The sequence below is a fragment of the Manis javanica genome, chromosome X (assembly GCF_040802235.1).
Source record: "Manis javanica isolate MJ-LG chromosome X, MJ_LKY, whole genome shotgun sequence".
NCBI classification, from domain to species: domain Eukaryota; kingdom Metazoa; phylum Chordata; class Mammalia; order Pholidota; family Manidae; genus Manis; species Manis javanica.
The window spans coordinates 36,768,765-36,795,473 of record NC_133174.1 but is presented as its reverse complement, the minus strand read 5'-3'; the positions used below and the strand labels follow the sequence as shown (position 1 = coordinate 36,795,473).

The 26,709-nt window shown below is 40.4% G+C and overlaps 1 protein-coding gene across 6 annotated transcripts in view; it reads left to right on the top strand.

The window, feature by feature from the left end:
- EFHC2 (EF-hand domain containing 2) overlaps positions 1–26,709 on the top strand; it is a 272,900-nt gene that overhangs the window by 220,831 nt on the left and 25,360 nt on the right. For 2 of the 6 annotated variants that reach the window (XM_037001544.2, XM_037001546.2), the window contains exon 14: positions 3,386–3,491. The exons of 2 other annotated variants lie outside the window; for them this stretch is intronic. In XM_037001544.2, coding sequence (XP_036857439.1) covers positions 3,386–3,491 — 106 coding nt within the window. Of the gene's footprint in view, positions 1–3,385; positions 3,492–24,662; positions 24,846–26,709 lie in introns of those variants that run through there. 2 more of the 6 variants (XM_073227772.1, XM_073227771.1) reach the window with 1 other exon arrangement.

Genomic DNA, 26,709 nt, shown 5'->3' with positions numbered 1-26,709 from the left:
ACCACATTAGCTCAACTCTTCCCTCAGGCCTGGCTCTAGGACTTTGGAAAGATAAAGCCTTCCAAACACTTGTCCTCAAAAAGATTTTAAACATCATTTCTGAACTGTGTTTTCTTTCATTTATAGCTTTTGATCATTCTTGAATGTCATTTGATTCAGAAATATCCTTCCCAAGTAATCCTTTGAAATGGTTAAATGATTAGATATGTGGAATATGGCATATCATGAGTTGTGAGGGAAGAAGGCCAGGGGCCTGGGGGTAACAGGTAAGCGTGAGTGAATATCAGACTTACTGGTGACAAGGTTAGGTAAGAGGAACTTCAGGAAGGCCTTTCTGAGGGAGTGATATTTGAATTGAGACTTTCCAGACAGAGGGAACAGAGGTGCAAAGGCCTTGTCTTTCTTGGAACAGTCTTGGTATGCTCAGAGAACAAAAAAGGGCTAGTGTACCTGGAACGCTGTGAATGGGGAGAGAGTTTTCGGATGAGACTGGAGAGGTCAGCAGTGGCCAGACTGCGTAGGGTCTTAACCAGCTCTGGAGTTCGGCTTGTATCCTAATGGGTTGGCAAACCACTGGACAGTTGCAAGCAAAAAAGTTATTGATCTGGTCTATGTTTCAGAGAGATTGTTCTGGTCGAGGATGGCCTGCAGGTGGGTTAGAGCAGAAGCAGCAAACCAAGATACAAAGCTATTGCTGTAATCCGGGAGAGAGGTGATGGTAACTGGCAATTAGTGAATAGCAGTAGAGATGGAGAAGAGGAGGCTATGATGGTAGAACCCACAGGACTGGTTGGTGGATTGTATATGAGGGGTGAAGTCTGATGTGATCCTACATTTGTTTGATAATCTTTTGACTGGTTGCAAGATTACTAGGATATGACTAAAACTTCTAGGATTAAAGAAGTGTCTTCCATAATTGATGTAATAGGAATTTACCAACAAGTAAGTTCTGTACTGTACAGATAGAGAAACTTAGCTCATTGGTGATCTCATCCATTCCAGAGTCTGGTGGCTTTAAATATCATCTATATGCTAATGACTCCCACATTTCTATCTTTAACTCAAACCTCTTCCCTAAACTCATATACTCATGCAGACTTATATACCCAACTGCTTACTTTCCATCAAAATGTAACATGTCCAAAACCAAACTCCTGATGTTTTCTCCTAAGCTGCAGCCCCTCTGGTCTTTCCTATCTCAATTAGGGCACCTCTATTTTTCCAGTTGTTCAAGCAGAACCCTTGCAGTTGTCCTGCATCCACACACTGTCTCTGTCTCTGTCTCTGTCTCTGTCTCTCTTTGTCTCTCTGTCTCTCTGTCTCTCTCTCTCTCTCTCTCTCTCTCTCTCTCTCACACACACACACACACACACACACACACACACACACACACACAATCCTTCAGGAATCCTACACTCAAAATATATTCAGAGTTGACTACCCCTCACTGCCGCAAGTGGTGTCTAATCCGCCATTAGCTCTTCTCTGGATTACTGGATTACTGCAAAAGCCTGCAAACTGCCCTTGCCACTTTGGCCTTGCCCCTACATTCTGTTCTCAGTATATCAGCCAGAGTGATCTTTAGAAAACAGAACTTAGATCTTGCAGCAGCTCTGTACAATATGCTGCTGTGGCTCTTAGTTTTCCTCAGTATGAAAGTCAGATGCCCTACATGATCTCATTCTCTGACCTCAGTTCCTACTCAAGAATGTTAGGCTCCATGCTAAAGGAAAGTTTCTTACCAAACATCTTTAATTAATTGAGTTTTAGTTCTTCTCCCAAAACACACACAAATAAAAGACACAATGGTCTAGCATTTTGGCTACAAATATTTCCATAAACAGAGCATGTCCTTTCAGGGAGTTCAAATGACAAGTATGACGAGAGAGCCAAAATTCAGAGGATAAGCAGTGGTCGGGGGCAGCATATTGGCGCTGTACCCCAGAATCTTTGGCCAAAGAAAATGTACACAAAAGAATTGCTGAGCTCCCCCTCCCCTCTTCTGATCACTGTTTATTCTGCTTTGTTTAGATTGATGAGTCAATATGATGACTTCTTGTAACATTTCATTTATTGCTGCTAATTTTTATTACTGTATAAATATGAGCTATTCTTAATGCTATGAGAAAAAAAGTCTTTTGAATGATTACAAGTATATTGTTTTCCTACTTTTTTATCACTGAGTTCTCTTATCATTAATTATCCTCTGTTCATCCTCACAATGGTAACTTGTGCCCTTTACTTGCTGGTTAAGGAGGCATCCTGAGAGAAGGGCAGGAACCTGGGGCAGGGGACTTGGAACCATGCCTGAGTGACCACCTTTGTCTTTTCCTTCAAAAAAAAAATGGTGTTACATGACCAGTATATATTTAGCCTTAAAAACTTGCAGAATATAGTCATTTGGAATAGGGTGGCATTGAGGTATTACACTAAGAAGTATTTTGTTTGTGTTTAGGTCATTGTAGCAATTGTGTTGAATCTCAGTGGCCAAAACTCTATTACGGTTAAGGATAAATTTATGCCAATATCCACATTTAGGAAATAGTAGCCAAATAGATTCATTATTATTGACCTACAGTTTTATGGTATAGGATAATCTTTTTTTTTTCCAAAATGCAAATAGGCTTAATTCTTTTTGACCATAAACTTAAAACAATTCAGATGACACAGAAAAATCTAAAGAAAGCAAAAGTCATAATCTCTCTTCCTGGAGATAACTGTTCTTAATACATCAGTGTATTGTTACTAGACTTTTTTCCTATGCATTTTCATATAAATGTAAACCTAAAGTGAGATCTATCTCTACATACTATTTCATAACCTCCTTTCCACACAACAATATATCATGAACATATTTACATGACAGTATATATGGATCTAAATAACCCCTTTTAATGGCTACATAATAAGTGATAAAGATATCTTTTATTTTTCCTAAAAATACAATAGTAGACAAAGTGAAGCTAGGCTTGCCTTAAAGATTTTAAAGGCATGCAATTTAAGAAATACAAGTATATTTTATTTACTGACATATAGTAGCAACCCTATTAAGTGAAAAGGGTCTTCAAATACTCTTAGCAAAATACAGCAGTGGTCTTAGTTGCTGAGTAAACTAATTTGTTTCTGTGCTGCAACAAATATTAACTGAACACCTACTAAGTGGCATCACTGATCTAGGTACAAGGGATACTTTGGTGAGATAGATGCATGATCTACTCAAAGAATTTACATTATGGATGGTTGGAAACAGATAACCAACTAATAAGAAATAAGAGAAATATTAGGTATTGAAGCATATCTGATTTATGTTTTCATTGTAGCATTTAAGCTGACATTTGGTCCTGAATTCTGCAGACTGAGTCAAATCACATAATTACGTTTTCAGGTTTGAAGACAGTGAAGAACAAATAAATTATGAGTCATTTTTCTGTGCCCTGAACTGGAGAATACATCCAATGCCCGCATTGGAAGCAGTGTCATATGATAAAGAGGTAAAATTAACACCAATTTTAAAAGCCATCAGTGGCTACCTCCCTTGAATTTTTAATATTCTTTATCTTTCAATTATTTTTCAATGTAAAATACTAACATCAGTGCTTTTAGAAAGAGCATTTACATATTTCTGGGTGTTTATGTTAAAGGCTAATTCACATTTCATCCTGAATGAACAACTGTTCTATAAGCGCATGACTTTTCTTACGCAGCTGAATTTTTTTTTAACATCAGTCACATCCAACTATATGGAAATTTGGATAATAGGTTACAGTTATAAATAGATAATAAGCACTGTTTTCAAGGGATTCTGGTGACATCATCATGAGCCACAAGAGCAAATCTCAGATGGTGCCTATGTCAAGAATGCCTAGTATATCTGTGGCTGTTCACACCTGTTGGCCTTGGGTGGACCAATAATATAGTATGAGGATGTGCATTTCACAGGGGATCCAAATTTAATATAAATATTCAGTAGAAAAATGCTTGGTAGGGAAAGCAAAGTTCATGTGATCAAATGGTGCTCTCAACATTGTGGAATTGTCTGAATTCTCTAAGATCTCTTTGGACCAATTGTCTTTAAGGAGTGGGTGGGTGGGTAGTGGTTTGTTTATATTTTAACATGCTCTAGAAGTGGATTTTCTTGGGAAAGTCCCTTGATAAAGCAGATATGTGGTTACTCCCAGAAAGGAGGCATTTATTCCTCCCAGTCTCTGCTGCCCAGCACATTCTGGCCTGAACTGGTCTCGTGCCCCTGGGGAGTTCCCTCAGGCATGCCCCGATTCTGGAGTGTCATGCAGCTGTAGAACTTCCAGATGGTTGGGAGACACTGGTGGCCTTTGGAGTCAGACAGATCTCCAGTTGAATTCTGCCTTTTCACATACTTAGCTGAGTGCTTTTGAGCCAGTTACTTAACTCGTTCGTTTATAAATTTAATTCTCAAGACAAATGATTAAGTATCCACTCTCAGCAGTTCTTATATTCTGTGCTGGGGTCCAGAGACAAAGGTCATTATTGCTACCTTTGAGGGGCCCACTGCTGTACACTCATGATGTGCAGTATGGTGTGATACAGCCTGCATGGGATGTAATGGGATGCATGCAGGCTCCTCATGGAGGAGGAAGCTGCTTTTCAATCAGATGTCAGGGAGTGGGGAGGGACAGGAAGTCTTCTCAGGGGAGGTGACACTTGAAATTGCAGTGACGAATCGTAAGAGCAAGGTAGGAAAGTGTCATGGTATGGAAAAGGCCTTCTCAACAGAGGCTCTGGGACCGGAATGCACTTCTGCAGAACCAGAAGTAATTGGTGTGGCTGGAATAAAGGCACAAGGGAGGAGCAGAAAAGGATGAGGCTGGAAATAACCTTGCAAGGGTGAGGTTCAAATATCGTTCAGCAAGGTCTGGAGACATGGACAAATTTCAAGGAAGAGAGCAACAGGATCAGGTGTGCCCTTTAAAGGGAGCTTCCTCTGGCTGGGTGGTGGGTAGATTGGAGGGGGAGCATGGGACAGGTAGACCCATTAGGATGCTCTTGACATCCCTTTGTCACCATAATAACAGCAAACCATCAAAGCATTTACATTTACGATGTGCCAAACGGTGTTCTAAGACCTCAGAATCTATCAGCTCATTTAGTCCTCATAGCAGCCCTATGAGGTGGGGATTTTTATCATTCTCATTTTAGAGATGAGGAAGTTAGAGGATCAGCAAGTATACGGTGGAGTCAGAATGTTAACTTAGCCCTGTTTTACTGCAACGAATAAAAAGGGAAAAATCTTTTTAATATAATTATTATTGAAGATATTGTATTTAACTAAATAATTAATTAAATAAAATCCAAAAGACCACCACATGAATGGATAAGGAGGAGGTGGTACATATACACAATGGAATATTATTCAGCCATAAAAAGAAAACAAATCCTACCATTTGCAACAACATGGATGGATCTAGAGGGCATTATGCTCAGTGAAATAAGCAAGGTGGAGAAAGGCAAATAGCAAATGATTTCACTCATCTGTGGAGTATAACAACAAAGCAAAACAGAAGAAACAAAACACAGCATTAGACTCATAGACACAGAGAAGTGACTAGTGGTCACCAAGGGGGAGGGGAGTGGGTGGGGGTGGTCTGTTGAACTGCTGTGATGTACATTTGATTAAGAAAAGAAAGACCATCACAAAAACAAATCAGTACTGTCATTTGGTAGCCTTTTAATTCTTACCCATATACATATTTAATTTTTACATATAAAAATGATAGATGGTGTTTAGATTCTATCTTTTCATTTAATGTTATAGTATTCTGTATTGGCTTTCATCCATTTGTCCCATTAGGACTTTTCTCCAGCCCCCTCTACCTGCTCTGAGTTCTGGGCAGCTGACCTCTGTGGGCTGCATCAGTGGGTCCCCTAGCTCTCTGGCCTCCAGTTGGCTTGGCCAGTGGGGTGCACCAGCAAGAGAGTAGAGGGAAATCGTCTCTCACTGCCATTCACTATAGATTGCCTGCCTCCTCCTACCAAGGGCCACAGCGCCTGTCTGGAGGTCCTCTCTGTATAACTGACACCTGCAGGTGCTGGTAACTATTCTCACACACCCCTTCAGCCCCACATGGTGGTAATTGTGCCCTGCTGCCATAGTCCTGAGGAAGTACAGGATCACTTGTTGGGTTTCCTATACTCTTCCCACAACTTTGCATGTAGTCTGTTTGTTGACTTACACAGTTTGCCTATGCCCTGTTATTTCCTATGGAATCCTGAATGATGCACATACTTATTTTTGCAGGTTAGCAGCTGCCTTTGTTCTTCTCCTTACTTTCTACTTCTCTATGTTTTACCACCCCAAAATATTTTACCTATATGTTGGGGTTTCATCATTATTGTACACAAATAAAATCATACCACTTGCATTTATCCACAGTATGTTTTTCTTACTTAATAGTACATCGTGGGAAGTTTCTCTAATTTAATACACACAGACCTCAGCCATTCATTAATAGCTGTTGTATGATAAAAAATAGTTTATGCATCCATTCCTCTATTGATGGGCTTTCAAGTTATTTTTATATTTTTGCCTCTGAAAACATGTTGTATCTTATTATTTTTATTTTTTATTTTCCTGATGACTGTTGAGTTTGAGTGAAATTAAATTACCTGTTGGCACTACAACCCACAGTAAGAAAGACATTTTTTCAGAGCAGTGCAACATGCACATATACAATGGAACTAAAATTTCATGGAACAATACTATTCTAACTACATGTGGTGCAGTATGATCTTTTCTGTCTTTCCTTTCTCTTTTCTCTCTTCCTTTTCTTTCCTTTCCTGCACCCCCATTCTTCCTTTCTTTTGAATGTAGTTCATGACCCATTAAGTTGATTTAAGAGCCTACAAAAAGATCACCACCCACATTGGTGAAGCTGCTGGGTGGGAATGCCAAACAGCTGCTCTCCCTGTAGCCACTCCCCTCCCCCATTTCATCTCTCACCTATTCTGGCAGCTGGGACAGTTACTAAGCTGTGAACTTCAGGGCCTTTAGAGAGGCAGTGTAGAGCAGGACATCTGGAATTACATGAACCTGAGTTCAAATCCTTATCTCTACTGTTGACTGGGTGACTTTGTGCAAGTTACTCAACCTTTCAGGTTTCCTCACATCAAAAATACAGCTAAGAATGGTGCTTTCATCAGGATGGTTGTGAGGACTGAGTTGGTACACATGAGACACTTCTCACAATACCCATACCACAGTAAGGGCTTAGATGTTAGCTATTATTATTGTTTGTAAAATGAAGATGCCATAGTTCCCCAAGTCAGGGGGCTGGGCCATGAGCATTCAACTTCAAAGGCTAAGATGAGTGATTCTGTCCTTAAAGGTAAGAGAACAGTGGCAGAACAGGAATGTAGTATCACGAAGGGCCTGTTCCTCACCAGTAGGCTCTTCCAATTGTTACTCATGGTGAGACTTAAGGTCTCTTAGCAGTTCTACTGACCAACGCTAGAAGTGGTTCAGTCTGTGGGAGACATTTAGAAGGAGCCATTCCTTTTCAGCCAGTTGAAAAAAAAAAAAGCATCGGTATAAAATGGAACCTGATCAGTTTGACCAATAATGAGAACTGAACTGGATTCCAGAGTGTACACCACTCTGGTTATTGTTGAGAAACAGGACATAAGATAGCTTGGTAATATTACCAGTGAATCTGTAGTCTCATAAATATGTAGTCTGAATGGGTTGAGCATGATATTCATAATTCATACAGTAGAATCAGTAGTGAAAAGTATAGTATCTCCTGAACTATGTAAGTGTGCTTAGATGTTGATATCTAATAATGCCCTGAGACATTTCAGGACAGAGACTGTCCCATGTTGGGTTCTTCAGGAAGCAAATGGAGTTTAATGTATAGGATGTTTATCTGAAACTGTCCTTAGTATCAACACTTGTAGAAGGTACTCTCTGCAGAGTAGGGGGAGAGAGAAGGTGAGCTGCCATGCACGTCCAAAGACAGCCTTGGCTGGCCCACAAGGAGCTTTGCAGCTAGAATGGCCTTCCAGAGCTGTCCTGAGTTGGACCAAAATGATCTGGCCTATATCCCTATGGGTTGGTTTTGGAAGAGGTATGACCTTGGGTAACATGGCTCTTTTCAGTCAAGACAGCTCAGTAGCTAGGATGATCTCTGGAGGGGAGTCCTGGCATCTGAGAAACTAAGTCCTTCCTCAGTGGGATTCTGAATGGTACATCAGAGCTTGACATCTTGAAGCGCTTGCTGATTGTTTTTGGTATCAATGGCACAGCCTCCTCCCCTCCCCTGCTCCTTGTTACTGTCTGATCTTCTACCCGTGGCAGGGAACTGATGTGAGTTATTAAGCTGGAAGAGGCCATGAAGGACTTGGACTCGATGTGTAGGTCTATAGGGCCCAGCTGGGCAAAGAAAACCTCTCACTAGAGGTTTGGGGATCACTAACATTTTGAGTCTGCACAGCCAAAAAGTCCCATGTGGGACTTCAGGAAAGATCCCTCAGGTTGTGAAAGTGACCCAGCCCTGAGTGTGACATGGCAGATTAAAGCTCTGTTGAGATCAAGGAATGGCAGGCTGAGCTCCTTTGTGGGAACATGGCCCAGGAATGCCAAGGGCTGGGGGACTACATGCTTCCTCCAGTGTGTGACCTGTATAGGCTGACTCTACCTGAAGTTCCAGAGATGCCAAGAACAGCTCTCTAGAAGTTACCAGCACCAACCACACTGGGAACCTGGATGTCTGCACTCTTGGGCTGAACTGGGAATCAGCCTCACTCAACAGGACCTCTTCCTTGAACTGGGCATCTTGCTGAGAAATGAGAAGGGACTTCTTGGCTGATGAAAGCTGAGCAAGCCTCAGTACAAGATTCAACACCAATTCTGTTTGCCTCAGGGTTAATGGAGGGGATGGAAAATAGGGGTGGGGATTTGGGACTTCCCCAGTCTAGCCTGATTAACTGCATTGCATGGGGTGAGCAGGGAGGGGCCAAAAAAGGAACAGGGCCATGTGCTTCAGCCAACTAGAGGCTGAGAAGGGGGTGGTCTGGTACACGAGACATGGGACTGGCAGGGCAGAGCATCAGGGAGCTCCAGCAGGGCATCTCCAAAACAGAACGGAGTGGTGAGGAATCTCAAAGTTAGCACCTCAGCAATTAGAGGGAGCCAGTCAGCAGGCTTGAAGCAAGCCTTCAGTCTCACCACAGGGGACAGAGTGGGCTAAGTCCTGATACCAGTGAGGGTCCAGCAGGCAGGAAACACACACATACTCAGCACCCTCAGAGGGGTCAAGGCTACAGACGTCACGAAAGGCTTTTGACAGAGAAGTGGGTAGGGGTTAAGGGAAACAGTCATGGCAGTGGAGTGCCGAGACCAGCAGGAGTGGAAAGGCTTTACCACCCTGGTCTGGAAGAAGCAGGGAGGGACTGGTATTTCAGAGCCCCATGGAGGAGCTAGAGCAGTGGCAGCCGGTAAAGTCTATCCATCGCCAAACCCTGGCCGGGCAGGGAGGGAGCAGGGGGCAGGGAAGTGGAGTCAATACCCTGCTGCCTTGCTGCCTCCCATTGGCTGGACCCACCCAGAAGCCAGGGAGCAAAGAAGCTCAGGGAGTGATGCAGGCCACAGAGGTTCGCCTCCGAGAGTAGAGAGCTCAGTAGAAAAGGCAGAAAATGCATCCCGAGGGGCAAATGGAGAATGACCTAGCGTAGTCTGTCCCCAGAGTATAGCTTTGATTCTTAGTCCTGCTGCCCTTTGGTGAGATGTTTTCCTGCGTGGATGGGTGTAAGCTGACCTTCACCCACCAGGACTAGTTGGCCTGTAGCCTGGATTCTCAGGTGCTCCCTTGGCCAGGCCTCTGCCTGGCCCCCACAGCAGCACATGGTGAGCCACTGGGGCTATAATTTAACTGTCACTCCATTATGTGACTATCTATGGTCTCAGTGTGTCGCCCTAGTGCTGTCAAGGCCTGGAGACCCCTTTTCCACTCTGTTGTGCTTGCTCACAGATGGTAGCTGTAAAACTGGTAAAACAGATCCTGCTATTTAGAGCCTGTCTGGTTAATCTCAGAAGTCACATTTTAAAAAATAACACTGAATCGGTTCTCATATGCACTTTATAACTTGCACTGTGTGACTGGTCTTCTTATCTTTTGATGTTTCTCAGAAAAATTGGATGTGGCTTCATTTTATGAGCACTAGAGCTGCAGAAGCATTAGCAGTTGGCTTTAAAGCTCTCTCTTGTCCCAACAGAATGCTATATAGCCTTGGCAGTGGGCAGTAGGGGGCAAGTTGGGTGTACCTTGGGATACCCCACTTGTGGAGGGCCTCCTTTTGGTATTTAGGGAGTGGAATACCCTGTGACATTTTATTGTCCCAACAACCTTATGAGAAGCATCACTTCCAACCTATAGATAGGAAGCTGAGACTCAAAGGCATTCCTAAAGGTAAGAGTTCTATAGTTAGTACCAACTCTTTAAATAAGCAAAATTATTTCTAATATTTGAGATTGAATTTAACAGTTGAAATAAAATATTATTAATCATTCTCATTAGATTTAAAAAATAACCAGTAAACACATTCCAATTACTTAACACAAAGCATAGCCTAGTAGGAATCAGTGCTGCCAGAGTCTGCTTTGATTTAATGTGATGGATGATGTCTACTTGAATTATATGCATAAGCCTATTGTCAAAGCTCAAAAAAATCTGTGTCTCCTTGAAAACTTTACTTGCCCTATAATGCACTTTCAAGAAAAGTTTGCTTATTTAAAAGCTACGTCAGTGTTTAGCTACTTTCACACAGATGACAATTCTATTGAAGCTCTGTCTAGGGCAAAAAGAAGCAATTGTGAAATATTGGCATCATAGTAAAGATAGAAATGGATAGGAAGATGAGAAAATCTCCTGGTTTAATATATGAACTTCCTTATGTCATCAAAATGCTCTTGATTATCTCAAGTATTTGTAAAATTTCTTCCCATAATTAATCTCAGTTTGATTTATTGAAACTTAATTGTTTTTATGATTTTGTCAACTTAATTTGATTATTTCTGAGGTCATGTCAACCTATTAGAAGGAAGAAAATCCAAGGAAACCACATTTTTTCAATTCCATACACACTATGGATTTTTCTCCAAGTTCACATATATTTCCCATAGAAATGTCCCCTTCTGAGTGAGTGAGGGAAGTAACAGGGTGAAATCATGAATGTGATTCTATCAGCCTTACATTCGGGAGGAATAAAAATAACCTTGTTTCAGTGAAGTGTGGAATTTAATTGGCTCCCAGTCTTTTCTCCTCATGCATCTGGTGACCAGTACTACAGTAGAAAATTTTAAACAAGGAGAGATAATCCAATTAAATTTCCTTTTAAAAATGTCAAAGCAAATAAATCCGGGGCCCATGAGCTCACACGGAGCTTTGCTATTCTCCCTGGCAGCTGCTGTTTACTGAGTTTCCATCCAGTGCCATCTTTGCTTTCAAGGGTCTGTGATTTTACAGATCAGCAGCTATGTTTTTTCACCATTGATGAACAAGTAATTTATTGTCAACTTGTTCAATATATTAAGGAGCTCTAATGACAGCCAGCTTGGAAGATATCACGGAGCCCTCTTGCAGACAATGATTCCCAGCCATGTTAGAGTCATAATTTTGTACCTTCATTAAATTTCATTCTGTATTTCATTGTTCTTCCTTCTTCCAGAAAATGCTATGTGGAATGTATTGCTTCTGCTCCAGATTAAATTGACTTTTTTTCTTGAGATTTAGATACTGTCTCTTAAGTTATCTGGAAGTCACATTGGAGACTCTGGATACATACAGTTTGTCAGGCAGTTGCTTTGTTCCAAGGTGTGCTGTGACTTTCATAGACATTTTATTAATTCTGATAAATGCAAAATTGCATAGTGTCTTTATTTGACTTTCTCTAGAAGAAAACTTGGACACAAGGACTTGAGGGTAAAAAGTTTTGGGGGAGAAGTGAAAGAAACACTAGTAAGTGAATGGGGAAGTGAGAAATGGAAGAGAAATGTCTAATATTATCAAACCAGTAAAAAATATGGCCGATAGGAGCTTAATCCCTTTGGGAAACAGGGATCCAGTGGCCAATATGTTCCTGAGTTATCCCTCCCAAAGTGCAAGGGAGCTGTGTTATTTATCCATCAACTCCTGTCAGTCATTATTTGAGGGCTGAGGGCTGCTCTTGAAATGGGGGAAAAGAATTAATTCCTAGGCATTAGTGGCATGTCACAGGGGTAGCCAAAGCCAGCCTCAGAGGCCAAAGAAAACCTCTCAGACAAAGGAATGCAGGTGCTAATTGTTAGAAGTCAGACCCAGTGAGTGCCAAAGTGGAAAGGGTGAAGACATCGGGAGGGGCACTGGCAGAGCCTGCTATACACAGACATTTAAGATTCCTAACATGTATCATCAAGGGAGCTGTTTTACAGAAGCGCTATCAGTCTTGTCTTCATCTGGAATGGGAGTAATCAACTGCTATGGATGAGTTCTCCTGTTGTAACATTACCATGCAAGCTGTTTCCGCTTATAACCTATGTGCACTGCTGGTAAAACAATGTGATCTGGAGTTTTCTTCACATTCTGTAGCGTAGGGTAAATAAAAGGTCAACAAAAACAAAGAATATTTTAACTCACTGCCCAGATTTTCACGAATATTCTGTAATGTTTAGAACATTTGTGGGTTTGTTAGAACAATTAGGCAGTGATAATATAGGGGATTTTCTCATGTCACCAAAATACCTCTTTATTTTACAAAGAGGTTAGATATGTGATTCCTTTAGATATTCTCAATTATAGGTAAACTTGTGAAGATACTTTTTCCCTCTACTTTATTGATGCCTACTTTCCCCTTAGTTTCTTAAATGTTATCTTCTGCTTCCTACTGTCCTTTGGGACCCAATTTGATTCCTGTTGCTCCATTTAAACTAGTACCTGTGAAAATCTCCCTAAAATTGGGGGTTGGTTACAATTCTGGTACCAATTCCAATATGTGGGTTTTCCCCACACCAAGCAATTCCTGACACCAGCTGGGTATCCTACAGTTCAACACAACTATGACACTATCAACCTGGAGGTAGTCTCAGATCCCACAGGTTAAGTACTTGTGCCCACAAGACTGCCCCCCTCCCCTTCAGATGCTGTCCCTATGTCCAGGTTGTCACCTGTGCTTCTGACCAACTGGCTTTAGACCAGCAGTTCTCACAGAACTCACAGAAATATTTTACTTTTACTACATTGTTGGTTTATTATAAAAGCATATACCTCAGGAGCAGCCAGATGGAAGAGATGCATGGGGCAAGGCACAGGGACGGGGCGCAGAGCTTCCATGCTCTCTCTGGGTATACCACTCTCCCCACATCTCCAGGTGTTCACCAACCCAAAAGCTCTTTGAACCTACTCTTTGGGTTTTTATGGAGGCTTCATTACATAGGCACAAGTGATCAACTCATTGACCATTGGTGATTAATCTCAATCTCCAGTCCCTCTCCCCTCCCTTGAGTTTGAGGGTGAAGGTGGGGGTGGAAGGGCTGAAAATTCCTACCTTCCAATCACTTGGTTGTCTCCACTGGCAACCAGCCCCCATCCTTTGGCGCTTTATAAAAATGTCTCATTAACATAACAAAAGACATCTTATCTTTTTCATCACTTAGAAAATTCCAAGAGCTTTAGGAGCTCTGTGCCGAAAACAGGACAAAGAACAAGTGTGTATTTCTTAATGTAAATCACAGTATCATATTGGCAATGTATGGATCTTGGGTTTCTCAAGTGCTGCAAATATTCCTATTGTATTTAACAGGTATTTGAGCATAAAAAGTCAGTCCCATGCAGAACCTTGAGAATAGTGATAAAGGGCAATAAAATCAAGGAAAGTGATATTGATGATAGAGCATAATGGTCCTGGAACAGTTGGGAAAGCATTGTTCAAACCACAGGGTTTAAAGTGAGCAAGATTTAAAGAAATGGACTATCGTTATGTTTTCATATTAAATTATCCTTAATTTCAAATCTGAAGGTATTTACTTGAGTTTCATTTTGCCGAAGTCTGGCTTTTTGCTAATAAATTTCTTCAAAAATTTTTAGTTGTCATTATTTCAGTGTCAGTTATTCTATTTCTTTCTCTTTTATTGTTAGGATTTAAGTCATGATTTCTTTCTCAAAACAATAAAAAAAAAAGAAACGAAAGTTATTTGCTGCCTAGTAAGCTGTGAGGAAAGATCTTCTACTAGTGGCTTGTTTCATAAGAGAATCCATTCCCCAAATAATTTCATCATAATGATATGGGTTATATAATGTTTTATTCTTTTTCTTTAAATATAAACGCTTTTATTTTTATTCCATAATAAAAGGACAATTCAAATATTTTAATTTAATTTTCTACTGGTAGTCAAGTATAGTTGAAAAAAATTAGAAGATGCAAACTTTCGGTAGATATAAGATCTATATAATTTTATAACTGCTCGTTTAGCATCAGTCTTCATATATTTGAGCAACAAGTATCTCTAATTGGAATAAGTTCTATAACATTATATAGATTTCTTTAAAAATATGTTTTTTACTATACTAGAAATGCCTAAAAGAGAAGACATTGAGCAAAATCCTGAAACTCAGTTAGTGAAAAATATTTTGTATCATGACTGGTAAAAGGAAAGAGATCCTATTGAGCTACTTACAACGTATTATTAAAATTTTTTTTTTTGAGAGGGCATCTCATATTTATTGATCAAATGGTTGTTAACAACAATAAAATTCTGTATAGGGGAGTCAATGCTCAATGCACAATCATTAATCCATCTCAAGCCTAATTCTCATCAGTCTCCAATCTTCTGAAGCATAACGAACAAGTTCTTAGATGGAGAACAAATTCTTACATAGTGAATAAGTTCTTACATGGTGAACAGTACAAGGGGAGTCATCACAGAAACTTTTGGTTTTGATCACGCATTATGAACTATAAACAATCAGGTCAAATATGAATATTTATTTCATTTTATACTTGATTTATATGTGGATACCACATTTCTCTCTTTATTATTATTATTTTTAATAAAATGCTGAAGTGGTAGGTAGATGCAAGATAAAGGTAGAAAACATAGTTTAGTGTTGTAAGAGAGCAAATGTAGATGATCAGATGTGTGCCTGTAGACTATATGTTAATCCAAGCTAGACAAGGGCAATAAAACATCCACAGATGCAGCAGATTTCTCTCAGAACAGGGGGGGGGGACGTTCTAAGCCTCACCTCTGTTGATCCCCCATTTCTCACCTGATGGCCCCCCTACGACTGTGCCTGTCTTAGGTTCTTCCTCCCTTGAGGAATCTTACCCGTCTCTGGCTAACCAGTCATCTTCCAAGGCCGTACAGGGAGATGTAAAGTTGGTAAGTGAGAGAGAAGCCATATTATTTGAAAAGGTTAGCTTTTTACTTTGCAGATTTATACTCTGTGGCTTCTATGCCCAGCATTTCTCTTGAGGTATCTTTACCAGTTGGAGGAATTATGATACTCGGTAAATTCGATATGAGGCACGAATTCTATTTAAGGGTTGTAATTAGGAAGGAAGAAGAAAAGCTATAGAGGTAGCAGATGGAAGAAAACATGGGAGGACTGATTATTTCTTTGACATATCTTCTTGTAGAGTAACTTAAGCATGTATAGGTTTTAAATTACTAATTAAATTGCGTATACACATTAACATAATAGGAATACAGTTACATGACCAAAGGAGATCTATAATTACCAGCCATCTCCAGTGAGGCCAAGAAAACCAGTTAAGCACCCTAGGCATTTGTGAAAATTTGTCTATGATATGATGGATATTGTCCAACTGTACTTGAACAGTCTGAGAGAAATCAGACAAATTAAAACAACCCATTCCTGGGAACTGTTCACATCCCATATGTTCTTTTAACCGTAGATAGTCTATAGTCGTAAGATTATGGAGTGCTACAACTTGCACTTCTCCTAATTCTTGGTTGAGTTCCAACAGCATAGATCCAGTCAAATTTGTTGTTTTACTGTATGCACAGGCCAGCTTAGATATCTCGTTCTTCATTCCAATGGCAAGTCCAGGAACGGGTGAGATGGATGCAGCTACAACTGCAGCATCGCCTGGATCTTTGTGGAGGTTTTTTGATGATCATCTTCTGGTATGAGTCCTCCAGAGAGTGCTGATGTTGGAAGTTCTTCTTCATATCGTATCTTAGTTCATTTTCTGGGTAGCCAACTTAGGCTTTGATCCTCTGTATAAACACAAACAGAACCTTTGCCCACACTTTGATATGCCCTTTATACCATTGTGTAGAACTCATTGGAGGTCACCACACAGAAACTGCTTTTTTTTTTTTTTTAAGAGAAAGGAATATTATCAGAAAAGTATACCTCCATAGCTGATCATCTGACACCCTTTAAGTGATCAACATTAAGGATATTTAAAGCATGTGTTAATCACTGCTTTACCATTAGCTTTATCCTATCAAGGACTAATCCCCCTTTTCTTTCTTTCCTTTTTTTTTTTTAATCTTTAATCTACACTTACATGAAGAATATTATGTTTACTAGGCTCTCCCCTATATCAGGTCCCCCTATAAACCCCTTTACAGTCACTGTCCATCAGCATAGCAAAATGTTGTAGAATCACTACTTGTCTTCTCTGTGTTCTACAGCCCTCCCCTTTCTCCCTCCCCCCATGCATGCTAATTTTAATACCCCTTTCTTCTTCCCCCCCCCTTATCCCTCCCTACCCACCCATCCTCCCCAGTCCCTTTCCCTTTGGTACCTGTTAGTCCATTTTTGGGTTCTGTAATTCCGCTACTGTTTTGTTCCTTCAATTTTTTCTCTGTTCTTATACTCCACAGATGAGTGAAATCATTTGGTATTTCTCTTTCTCCGCATGGCTTAATTCACTGAGCATAATACCCTCCAGCTCCATCCATGTTGCTGCAAATGGTAGGATTTGCCCTCTTCTTATGACTGAGTAGTATTCCATTGTGTATATGTACCACATCTTCTTTATCCATTCATCTACCGATGGACATTTAGGTTGCTTCCAATTCTTGGCTATTGTCAATAGTGCTGTGATAAACATAAGGATTCATCTGTCTTTCTCAAACTTGATTGCTGCATTCTTAGGGTAAATTCCTAGGAGTGGAATTCCTGGGTCAAATGGTAGGTCTGTTTTGAGCATTTTGATGTACCTCCATACTGCTTTCCACAATGGTTGAACTAATTTACATTCCCACCAGCAGTGTAGGAGTCTTCCCCTTTCTCCACAGCCTCGCCAACGTTTGTTGTTGTTTGTCTCTTGGATGGCAGCCATCCTTACTGGTGTGAGGTGATACCTCATTGTAGTTTTAATTTGCATTTCTCTGATAATTAGCGATGTGGAGCATCTTTTCATGTGTCTTCCATCTGTATTTCTTTTTTGTGGAACTGTCTATTCAGTTCCTCTGCCCATTCTTTTTTGTGGAACTGTCTATTCAGTTCCTCTGCCCATTTTTTAATTGGATTATTTGTTTTTTGTTTGTTGAGGCGTGTGAGCTCCTTATATATTTTGTACGTCAAGCCTTTATCGGATCTGTCATTTACAAATATATTTTCCCATACTGTAGGGTTCCTTTTTGTTCTATTGATGGTGTCTTTTGCTGTACAGAAGCTTTTCAGCTTAATATAGTCCCACTTGTTCATTTTTGCTTTTGTTTCCCTTGCCCGGGGAGATATGTTCAAGAAGAGGTCACTCAAGTTTATGTCTAAAAGGTTTTTCCCTATGTTTGTTTCTAAGAGTTTAACGGTTTCATAACTTACATTCAGGTCTTTGATCCATTTTGAATTTACTTTTGTGTATGGGGTTAGACTATGGTCCAGTTTCACTCTCCTACATGTAGCTGTCCAGTTTTGCCAACACCATCTGTAGCAGAGACTGTCATTTCGCCATTGTATGTCCATGGCTCCTTTATCAAATACTAATTGACCATATATGTTTGGGTTAATGTCTGGAGTCTCTAATCTGTTCCACTGGTCTGTGGCTCTATTCTTGTGCCAGTACCAAATTGTCTTCATTACTATGGCCTTGTAGTAGAGCGTGAAGTTGAGGAGTGAGATCCCCCTTACTTTATTCTTCTTTTTCAGGATTGCTTTGGCTATTCGGGGTCTTTGGTGTTTTGATATGAGTTTTTGATTATTTGCTCCAGTTCATTGAAGAATGTTGCTTGTAATTTGATAGGGATTGCATCAAATCTGTTTATGGCTTTGGGCAGGATGGCCATTTTGACGATATTAATTCTTCCTAGCCATGAGCATGGGATGAGTTTCCATTTGTTAGTGTCCCCTTTAATTTCTCTAAAGAGTGACATGTAGTTTTCAGGGTATAGGTCTTTCACTTCTTTGGTTAGGTTTATTCCTAGGTATTTATTCTTTTTGATGCAATTGTGAATGGAATTGTTTTCCTGATTTCTCTTTCTGTTGGTTCATTGTTAGTGTATAGGAAAGCTACAGATTTCTGTGTGTTAATTTTGTATCCTGCAAATTTGCTGTATTCTGATATCAGTTCTAGTAGTTTTGGAGTGGAGTCTTTAGGGTTTTTTACGTACAATATCATATCATCTGCAAATAGTGACAATTTAACTTCTTCGATTCCGATCTGGATTCCTTGTATTTCTTTGTTTTGTCTGATTGCCGTGGCTAGGACCTCTAGTACTCTGTTAAATAACAGTGGGGAGAGTGGGCATCCCTGTCTAGTTCCCGATCTCAGAGGAAATGCTTTTAGCTTCTCGCTCTTCAGGATAATTTTGGCTGTGGGTTTATCATATATGGCGTTTATTATGTTGAGGTACTTGCCCTCTATTCCCATTTTGCTGAGAGGTTTTATCATGAATGGATGTTGAATTTTATCAAATGCTTTTTCAGCATCTATGGAGATGATCATGCAGTTTTTGTCTTTCTTTTTGTTGATGTGGTGGATGACGTTGATGGATTTCTGAATGTTGTACCATCCTTGCATCCCTGGCATGAATCCCACTTGGTCATGGTGTATGATCCTGTTGATATACTGTTGAATTCTGTTTGCTAATATTTTATTGAGTATTTTTGCTTCTACATTCATCAGTGATATTGGTCTGTAATTTTCTTTTTTGGTTGGGTCTTTGCCTGGTTTTAGTATTAGGGTGATATTGGCTTCATAGAGTGAGTTTGCGAGTATTTCCTCTTCTTCTATTTTTTGGAACACTTTAAGGAGAATGGGTATTATGTCTTCTCTGTGTGTCTGATAAAATTCCGAGGTAAATCCGTCCAGCCCCGGGGATTTGTTCTTGGGTAGTTTTTTGAGTACTGTTTCAATTTCCTTGCTCGTAATTGGTTTGTTTAACTTTCGTGTTTCTTCCTTGGTCACTCTTGGGAGGATGTATTTCTCTAGGAAGTTGTCCATTTCTCCTAGGTTTCCCAGCTTGTTAGCATACAGGTTTTCATAGTACTAATAATTCTTTGTATTTCTGTGGGGTCCGTCATGATTTTTACATTCTCATTTCTGATGCTGTTGATTTGTGTTGATTCTCTTTTTCTCTTAATAAGTCTGGCTAGAGGCTTATCTATTTTGTTTAGTTTCTCGAAGAACCAGCTCTTCATTTCATTGATTTTTGCTATTGTTTTATTCTTCTCAGTATTATTTATTTCTTCTCTGAAGTTTATTATGTCCCTCCTTCTGCTGACCTTAGGCCTCATTTGTTCTTCTTTTTCCAATTTCGATAATTGTGACATTAGACCATTTATGTGGGATTGTTCTTCCTTTTTTAAATATGCATGGATTGCTATATTCTTTCCTCTTAAGACTGCTTTTGCTGTGTCCCACAGTAGTTGGGCTTTGTGTTGTTGTTGTCATTTGTTTCCATGTATTGCTGGATCTCCATTTGGATTTGGTCATTCATCCATTGATTATTTAGGAGTGTGTTGTTAAGCGTCCATGTGTTTGTGAGCCTTTTTGCTTTCTTTGTACTATTTATTTCTAGTTTTATGCCTTTGTGGTCTGAAAAGTTGGTTGGTAGGATTTCCATCTTTTTGAATTTACTGAGGCTCTTTTTGTGGCCTAGTATGTGGTCTGTTCTGCAGAATGTTCCATGTGCACTTGAGAAGAATGTGTATCCTGTTGCTTTTGGATGTAGAGTTCTGTAGATGTCTATTACGTCCATCTGTTCTAGTGTGTTGTTCAATGCCTCTGTGTCCTTACTTATTTTCTGCCCGGTGGATCTATCCTTTGGGGTGAGTGGTGTGTTGAACTCTCCTAAAATGAATGCATTGCAGTCTATTTCCCTCTTTAGTTCTGTTAGTATTTGTTTCACATATGCTGGTGCTCCTGTGTTGGGTGCATATATATTTAGAATGGTTATATCTTCTTGTCAGACTGAGCCCTTTATCATTATGTAATGTCCTTCTTTATCTCTTGTTACTTTCTTTGTTTTGAAGTCTATTTTGTCTGATATTAGTACTGCAACGCCTGCTTTCTTCTCACTGTTGTTTGCCTGAAATATGTTTTTCCATCCCTTGACTTTTAGTCTGTGCCTGTCTTTGGGCTTGAGGTGAGTTTCTTGTAAGCAGCATATAGATGGGTCTTGCTTTTTTATCCATTCTAATACTCTGTGTCTTTTGATTGGTGCATTAAGTCCATTTACATTTAGGGTGACTATTGAGAGATATGTACTTGTTGCCATTGCTGGCTTTAGATTCGTGGTTACCAAAGGTTCAAGGTTAGCTTCTTTAGTTTCTTACTGCCTAACTTAGCTCATTTATTGAGCTGTTATATACACTGTCTGGAGATTCTTTTCTTCTCTCCCTTCTTATTCCTCCTCCTCCATTCTTTATATGTTGTGTGTTTTGTTCTTTGCTCTTTTTAGGAGTGCTCCCATCTAGAGCAGTCCTTGTAAGATGCCCTGTAGAGGTGGTTTGTGGGAAGCAAATTCCCTCAGCTTTTGCTTGTCTGGGAATTGTTTAATCCCGCCATCATATTTAAATGATAGTCGTGCTGGATACAGTATCCTTGGTTCAAGGCTCTTCTGTTTCATTGCATGAAATATATCATGCCATTCTCTTCTGGCCTGTAGGGTTTCTGTCGCGAAGTCTGATATTACCCTGATGGGTTTTCCTTTATAGGTGACCTTTTTCTCTCTAGCTGCCTTTAAAACTCTTTCCTTGTCCTTGATCTTTGCCATTTTAATTATTATGTGTCTTGGTGTTGTCCTCCTTGGTTCCTTTCTGTTGGGGGTTCTGTGTATTTCCGTGGTCTGTTCGATTATTTCCTCCCCCAGTTTGGGGAAGTTTTCAGCAATTGTTTCTTCAAAGAGACTTTCTATCCCTTTTCCTCTCTCTTTTTCTTCTGGTACCCCTATAATACGGGTATTATTCCTTTTGGATTGGTCACATAATTCTCTCAGTATTGTTTCATTCCTGGAGATCCTTTTATCTCTCTCTATGTCAGCTTCTATATGTTCCTGTTCTCTGGTTTCTATTCCTTCAATGGCCTCTTGCATCTTATCCATTCTGCTTATAAATCCTTCCAGGGTTTGTTTCACTTCTGTGATCTCCTTCCTGACATCTGTGCTCTCCCTCCGGACTTCATCCTATTGCTCTTGCATTTTTCTCTGCATCTCATCCCATTGCTCTTGCTTTTTTCTCTGCATGTCCGTCAGCATGTTCATGATTTTTATTTTGAATTCTTTTTCAGGAAGAGTGGTTAGGTCTGTCTCCTTCTCAGGTGTTGTCTCTGTGATCTCTGTCTGCGTGTAGTTTTGCCTTTTCATGGTGATAGAGATAGTTTGCAGAGCTGGTACGAGTGACAGCTGGAAGAGCTTTCCTTCTTGTTGGTTTGTGGCCTTCCTCTCCTGGGAGAATAGCGACCTCTAGTGGCTTGTGCTGGGCAGGTGTGCACAGACAGGGCTTCTGCTTCCTGCCTGGTTGCTATGGAGTTTATCTCCGCAGTTGCTATGGGCGTGGCCTGGCTCGGGCTGCTCCTCCAAAATGGTGGAGCCCCATTGGAGGGGGAGCGGCCGGGAGGCTACTTATCTCCGTAAGGGGCCTCTGTGCTCCCTGCTGCCCAGGGGGTTAGAGTGTCCAGAGATCCCCAGATTACCTGCCTCTGGGCTACGTGTCCTGTCCTGCCCCTTTAAGACTTCCAAAAAGCACTCTCCAAACCAAAGCAACAACAGCAACAACCAAAGGAAAAAATAAAATAAAATAAACAAATAAAGAAATAAATAATTTTTAAAAAAAGCAAAAAAGGAAAAATGCGCTATTTTCTTTGTCCTTAGGCACCAGTCTCAGGCACCCGCTCAGTGGTCTTGCTGCCCTGTTTCCCTAGTATTGGGGTCCCTGTCCCTTTAAAGCTTCCAAAAAGCACTCCCCCGAAAAAAAATAAAAAAGTCGCTCCCATTTCTTTGTTCTCTGGGATCGTCCTCAGCCACCCACTCACTGGTCCTGCTGCCCTGTTTCCCTAGTATCCAGGACCCCGCACATGCACTGTGTCTGCACTCTGGTCCGGAATCTTGGGGCTGGGTGTTCAGTAGTCCTGGGCTCCCTAGCCCTCCTTGCTGACTCCTCTCCACTCGCCGGGAGCCGGGGGTAGGGGTGCTCGTGTCCCTCCAGGCCGGGGCTTGTATCTTACCCCCTTTGTGAGGTGCTGGGTTCTCCAGGTGTGGATGTGGTCTGGATGTTGTCCTCTGTCCTCTGGTCTCTATTTTAGGAACAGTTGTCTTTGGTATACTTTCATAGATAAATGTGGATTTGGGAGGAGATTTCTGCTGCTCTTCTCACTCCACCATCTTGGCTCCGCCCCTCTGTGTTTTATTCTTTTTGTATTGAAAACTTTTATTTTTTAAAAAACCTATCAGGGAATAGTGATTTTGAATGCATACATTTGCTCCTCTATAACATGGCCAAATTTTAAAATGCTGCTAAGGAAGAAAAATTGCTTTAGGTTTTATAATGAAATTTTTTAGGACATGTTGACTAGGTGAATGAAATTTTTGCCAAGCAGTGGATTGTGGAATTCCTCAGGTCTTCTCTTCTGAAAGGAAAAAATTCAGTCAAGAGATTCGAGAGTTACAGCCACAGGAGGCTTTTATTTAGCACACCTTAATGGCTGGAGTGGCAGTCCAAGTCATAGCACCAAATATGTTTCAGGTCAAGTTTGTTCTTTTTCTTGGTGAAACAGAGAATTGAAAGGCAAAGACACAATAGCGAAGCACAGCGAAAGCTTTATTTGAATACACTCCAACGGAGGAGTGGGCCAGAATCCAGGTAGACACAAAAGCCTTGTTCTTTCAGGGAAGGATTTATTTATCATGTCCTAGCTGGGAGGCATCCCTTTCATTGACAGGATGAGATCTTTTGATAGACAGTTCTAGTTATACAGCCATTCCTTTTGGTGTACATGTCATTTCCGTAAATGCACACAGAAAAGCCAGCAGGGGTTGGAGAAGAGAGCAGAACCACAATTTTATTTTAATGAGATATGATGAGGTGTGGTTGGGTGGGGTTTTTGCCTTGAACCTTATCTTCCCCTTCCCTGGCTCCTCATTCTGTCTTTCTACCTATCAAAATGACTGCTTATCTCAGTCATCACTGATTAAAGTGTGGAATATGTCTGTTATATATATATCTATTGTAGGGAAAGGAAAGTTTTCCTGTTTTCCTTCTAGGTTCTTTTGCCAGTCTAATAATTTAATTGAGGTAAGATGGATTAACAGGAGAAAAACAAGCTTAAATACATGTCTACATCCTGTTTATATGGGAGGCACCCAGAAGACTGAATAGCATCCCAAAAATGGGCCAAGCTACCACCTTAAATACCATCTTCAGCTAAAAAGAAAAGGTGTTGGAGGTGGGGAGTTAGTTATAGGAGGTGACGGGAAAAGCACAGTAATCAAGGGTAAGATGTTTGATGCAAATTTAGGTTGTATGGACCAAGAGCAGGCTGCCCCAGGATGTGTCATTATTGTGACATGCAGATTATTTTTGGCTGAAAACCATCAAGGCCCAAAGGACTCAGGAACATATTTGAGAACCATCCCCCTCAACTGCATAAAATGAACTTGGAGGAACTACTCCAGGAGGAGAGCTGTCACCATAGGTAGCTATATTATAATGCAAACTAGATGTGGTAGACAGGGAGAGATGTGGCTAAGTCTGTTAAAATGTGTTACTGTGCCCCATTGTTTCAGTCTCACATCAAACATTTGTTTATCAAACATTTACTGTCTTCATATTCCTGTGTATTACTTTCCTTTTCCTCTGGAGTCCTCGACCCTTACCCACTTCTCCTTGGCTCAGGATGACATACATACCTCATTGTCCCTGACTGTCTTTGGAATCCATGTCTATGGCTTCCCTGTACGTATGTAATTAAACTTTGTTTTTTCTCTCCTGTCAATCTGTCTCATATCAATTTGATTCTTAGACCAGTTAGAAGATCCTGGAGGAGTAAAGGAGATTTATTCCTCCCCAACAAGATCATTGCCTTCTCCATTGGTAATTTTCTAGATAGAGATTGAGCCATCTCCCTCTTTCTGGGACAGCACAGGAAATGCCATTATAAATGGAGAATTCCCTTAAAAATGTAAATGTCTCTTACAATGGGTAACTTCTATTTGATTTTTACTGCTTCTTCTGTGTTTGCAGTTTCTTAAAAATACCAACTTAAAATAATCAACGTGCCAAAGAGGGATACCTTGAGATCGCAAAATTTGTTCACCTTCAGTCTTGCTTTTGAGGCTTCAAATTAGATTCACAATCCAGAAGCTGATTTGCTTCATATTTCATGGAACCAGTCTCACCTCGGTCTTGAAACAGCTGTGTGTCACTTCAGGAAACAGTCTTGCAGGTAGGCTCCCAAAGATAGATCTATAGTGTGTAATCCATCAGGTAATTAATAAGAGGCATTTCTATAGAAACAAAAGAAAAACAAAGGTTAATGGTTGGAGCAAACTATAAACTAGTTTCTGAGCCCAGAGGTAGCCAGTCAGGATTTTTAGATGTCCAAGTAGAAGCAGTAGCTCTCTCACAGATATTCTTGGTTTGTAGTTTGAGAGTCTCTTTCTGAGTGGCCCACACAGTAACAGGCACAAAAATTATCTTAACATGGGCTATTGTGGCCATATATCTGACGTTTATATTAAGTCATCTAGCTTCACATCTCAAGACTTTAGGAAAATGGGCAGTTTTAGTTCTCAGTGATACCAAGTTAAAGAGATGGGAAAAAATTGGGAATGTTGGTTTGGAGAGTCATAGCCAGATACATGAGCAAACCAGAATTCAAGATCCAGCCCAGTTTATAGGCAAAAAACAAACCCTTAAAGACAATAGATCAGAACTAGAATCTCATATCCACAAAGTTATGTTACTAAAGCAGAATTTTTCTTTCTAAAATCACCCTCATTTGTAAAGATAGCTAAACTAAGACTAATTTGTTTATAGATTAAGCTTAGTTTTAATAAATTTGGACTGAATATTTACATAAGTGGAGTAAGAATAGCTGTTGACCATGTAGGCTCTTTTTTTTCTTTTGTATCAATCTACAATTACATGAGGAACATTATGTTTACTAGACTCCCCCCATCACCAAGTCCCCCCCACAAACCCCATTACTGTCTCTGTCCATCAGCGTAGTAAGATGCTATAGAGTTACTACTTGTCTTCTCTGTATTGTACAGCCCTCCCCGTGCCCCCTCCACATTATACATGCTAATCATAATGCCCCCTTTCTTTTCTTCCCCCACCTTATTCCTCCCTTCCCACCCATCGTCCCCAGTAACTTTCCCTTTGGTAACCGTTAGTCCATTCTTGGGTTCTGTGATTCTGCTGCTGTTTTGTTCCTTCAGTTTTTCTTTGTTCTTATACTCCACAGATGAGTGAAATCATTTGGTACTGTCTTTCTCTGCCTGGCTTATTTCACTGAGCATAATACCCTCTAGCTCCATCCATGTGGTTGCAAATGGTAGAATTTGTTTTCTTCTTATGGCTGAATAATATTGCATTCTGTATATGTACCAGATCTTTATCCATTCATCTACTTGCACACTTAGGTTGCTTCCATTTCTTGGCTGTTGTAAATACTGCTGGGATAAACATAGGGGTACATCAGTCTTTTTCAAACTGGGCTGCTGCATTCTCAGGGTAAATTCCTAGAAGTGGAATTCCTGGGTCAAATGGTATTTCTATTTTGAGCTTTTTGAGGAACCTCTGTACTGCTTTCCACAGTGGTTGAACTAGTTTATATTCCCACCAGCAGTGTAGGAGGGTTCCCCCTTCTCCACAACCTTGCCAACATTTGTTGTTGTTTGTCTTTTGGATGGTGGCGATCCTTACTGGTGTGAGGTGATATCTCATTGTGGTTTTAATTTGCATTTCTCTGGTGACTAGCGATGTGGAGCATCTTTTCATGTGCCTGTTGGCCATCTGGATTTCTTCATTAGAGAACTGTCTATTCAGCTCCTCTGACCAATTTTTAATTGGATTATTTGCCTTTTGTTTGTTGAGGTTTGTGAGCTCTTTATGTATTTTGGATGTCAATCCTTTATCGGATCTGTCATTTATGAATATATTCTCCCATACTGTAGGATACCTTTTTGTTCTATTGATGGTGTCCTTTGCTGTACAGAAGCTTTTCAGCTTCATATAGTCCTACTTGTTCATTTTTGCTTTTGTTTCACTTGCCCGGGGAGATATG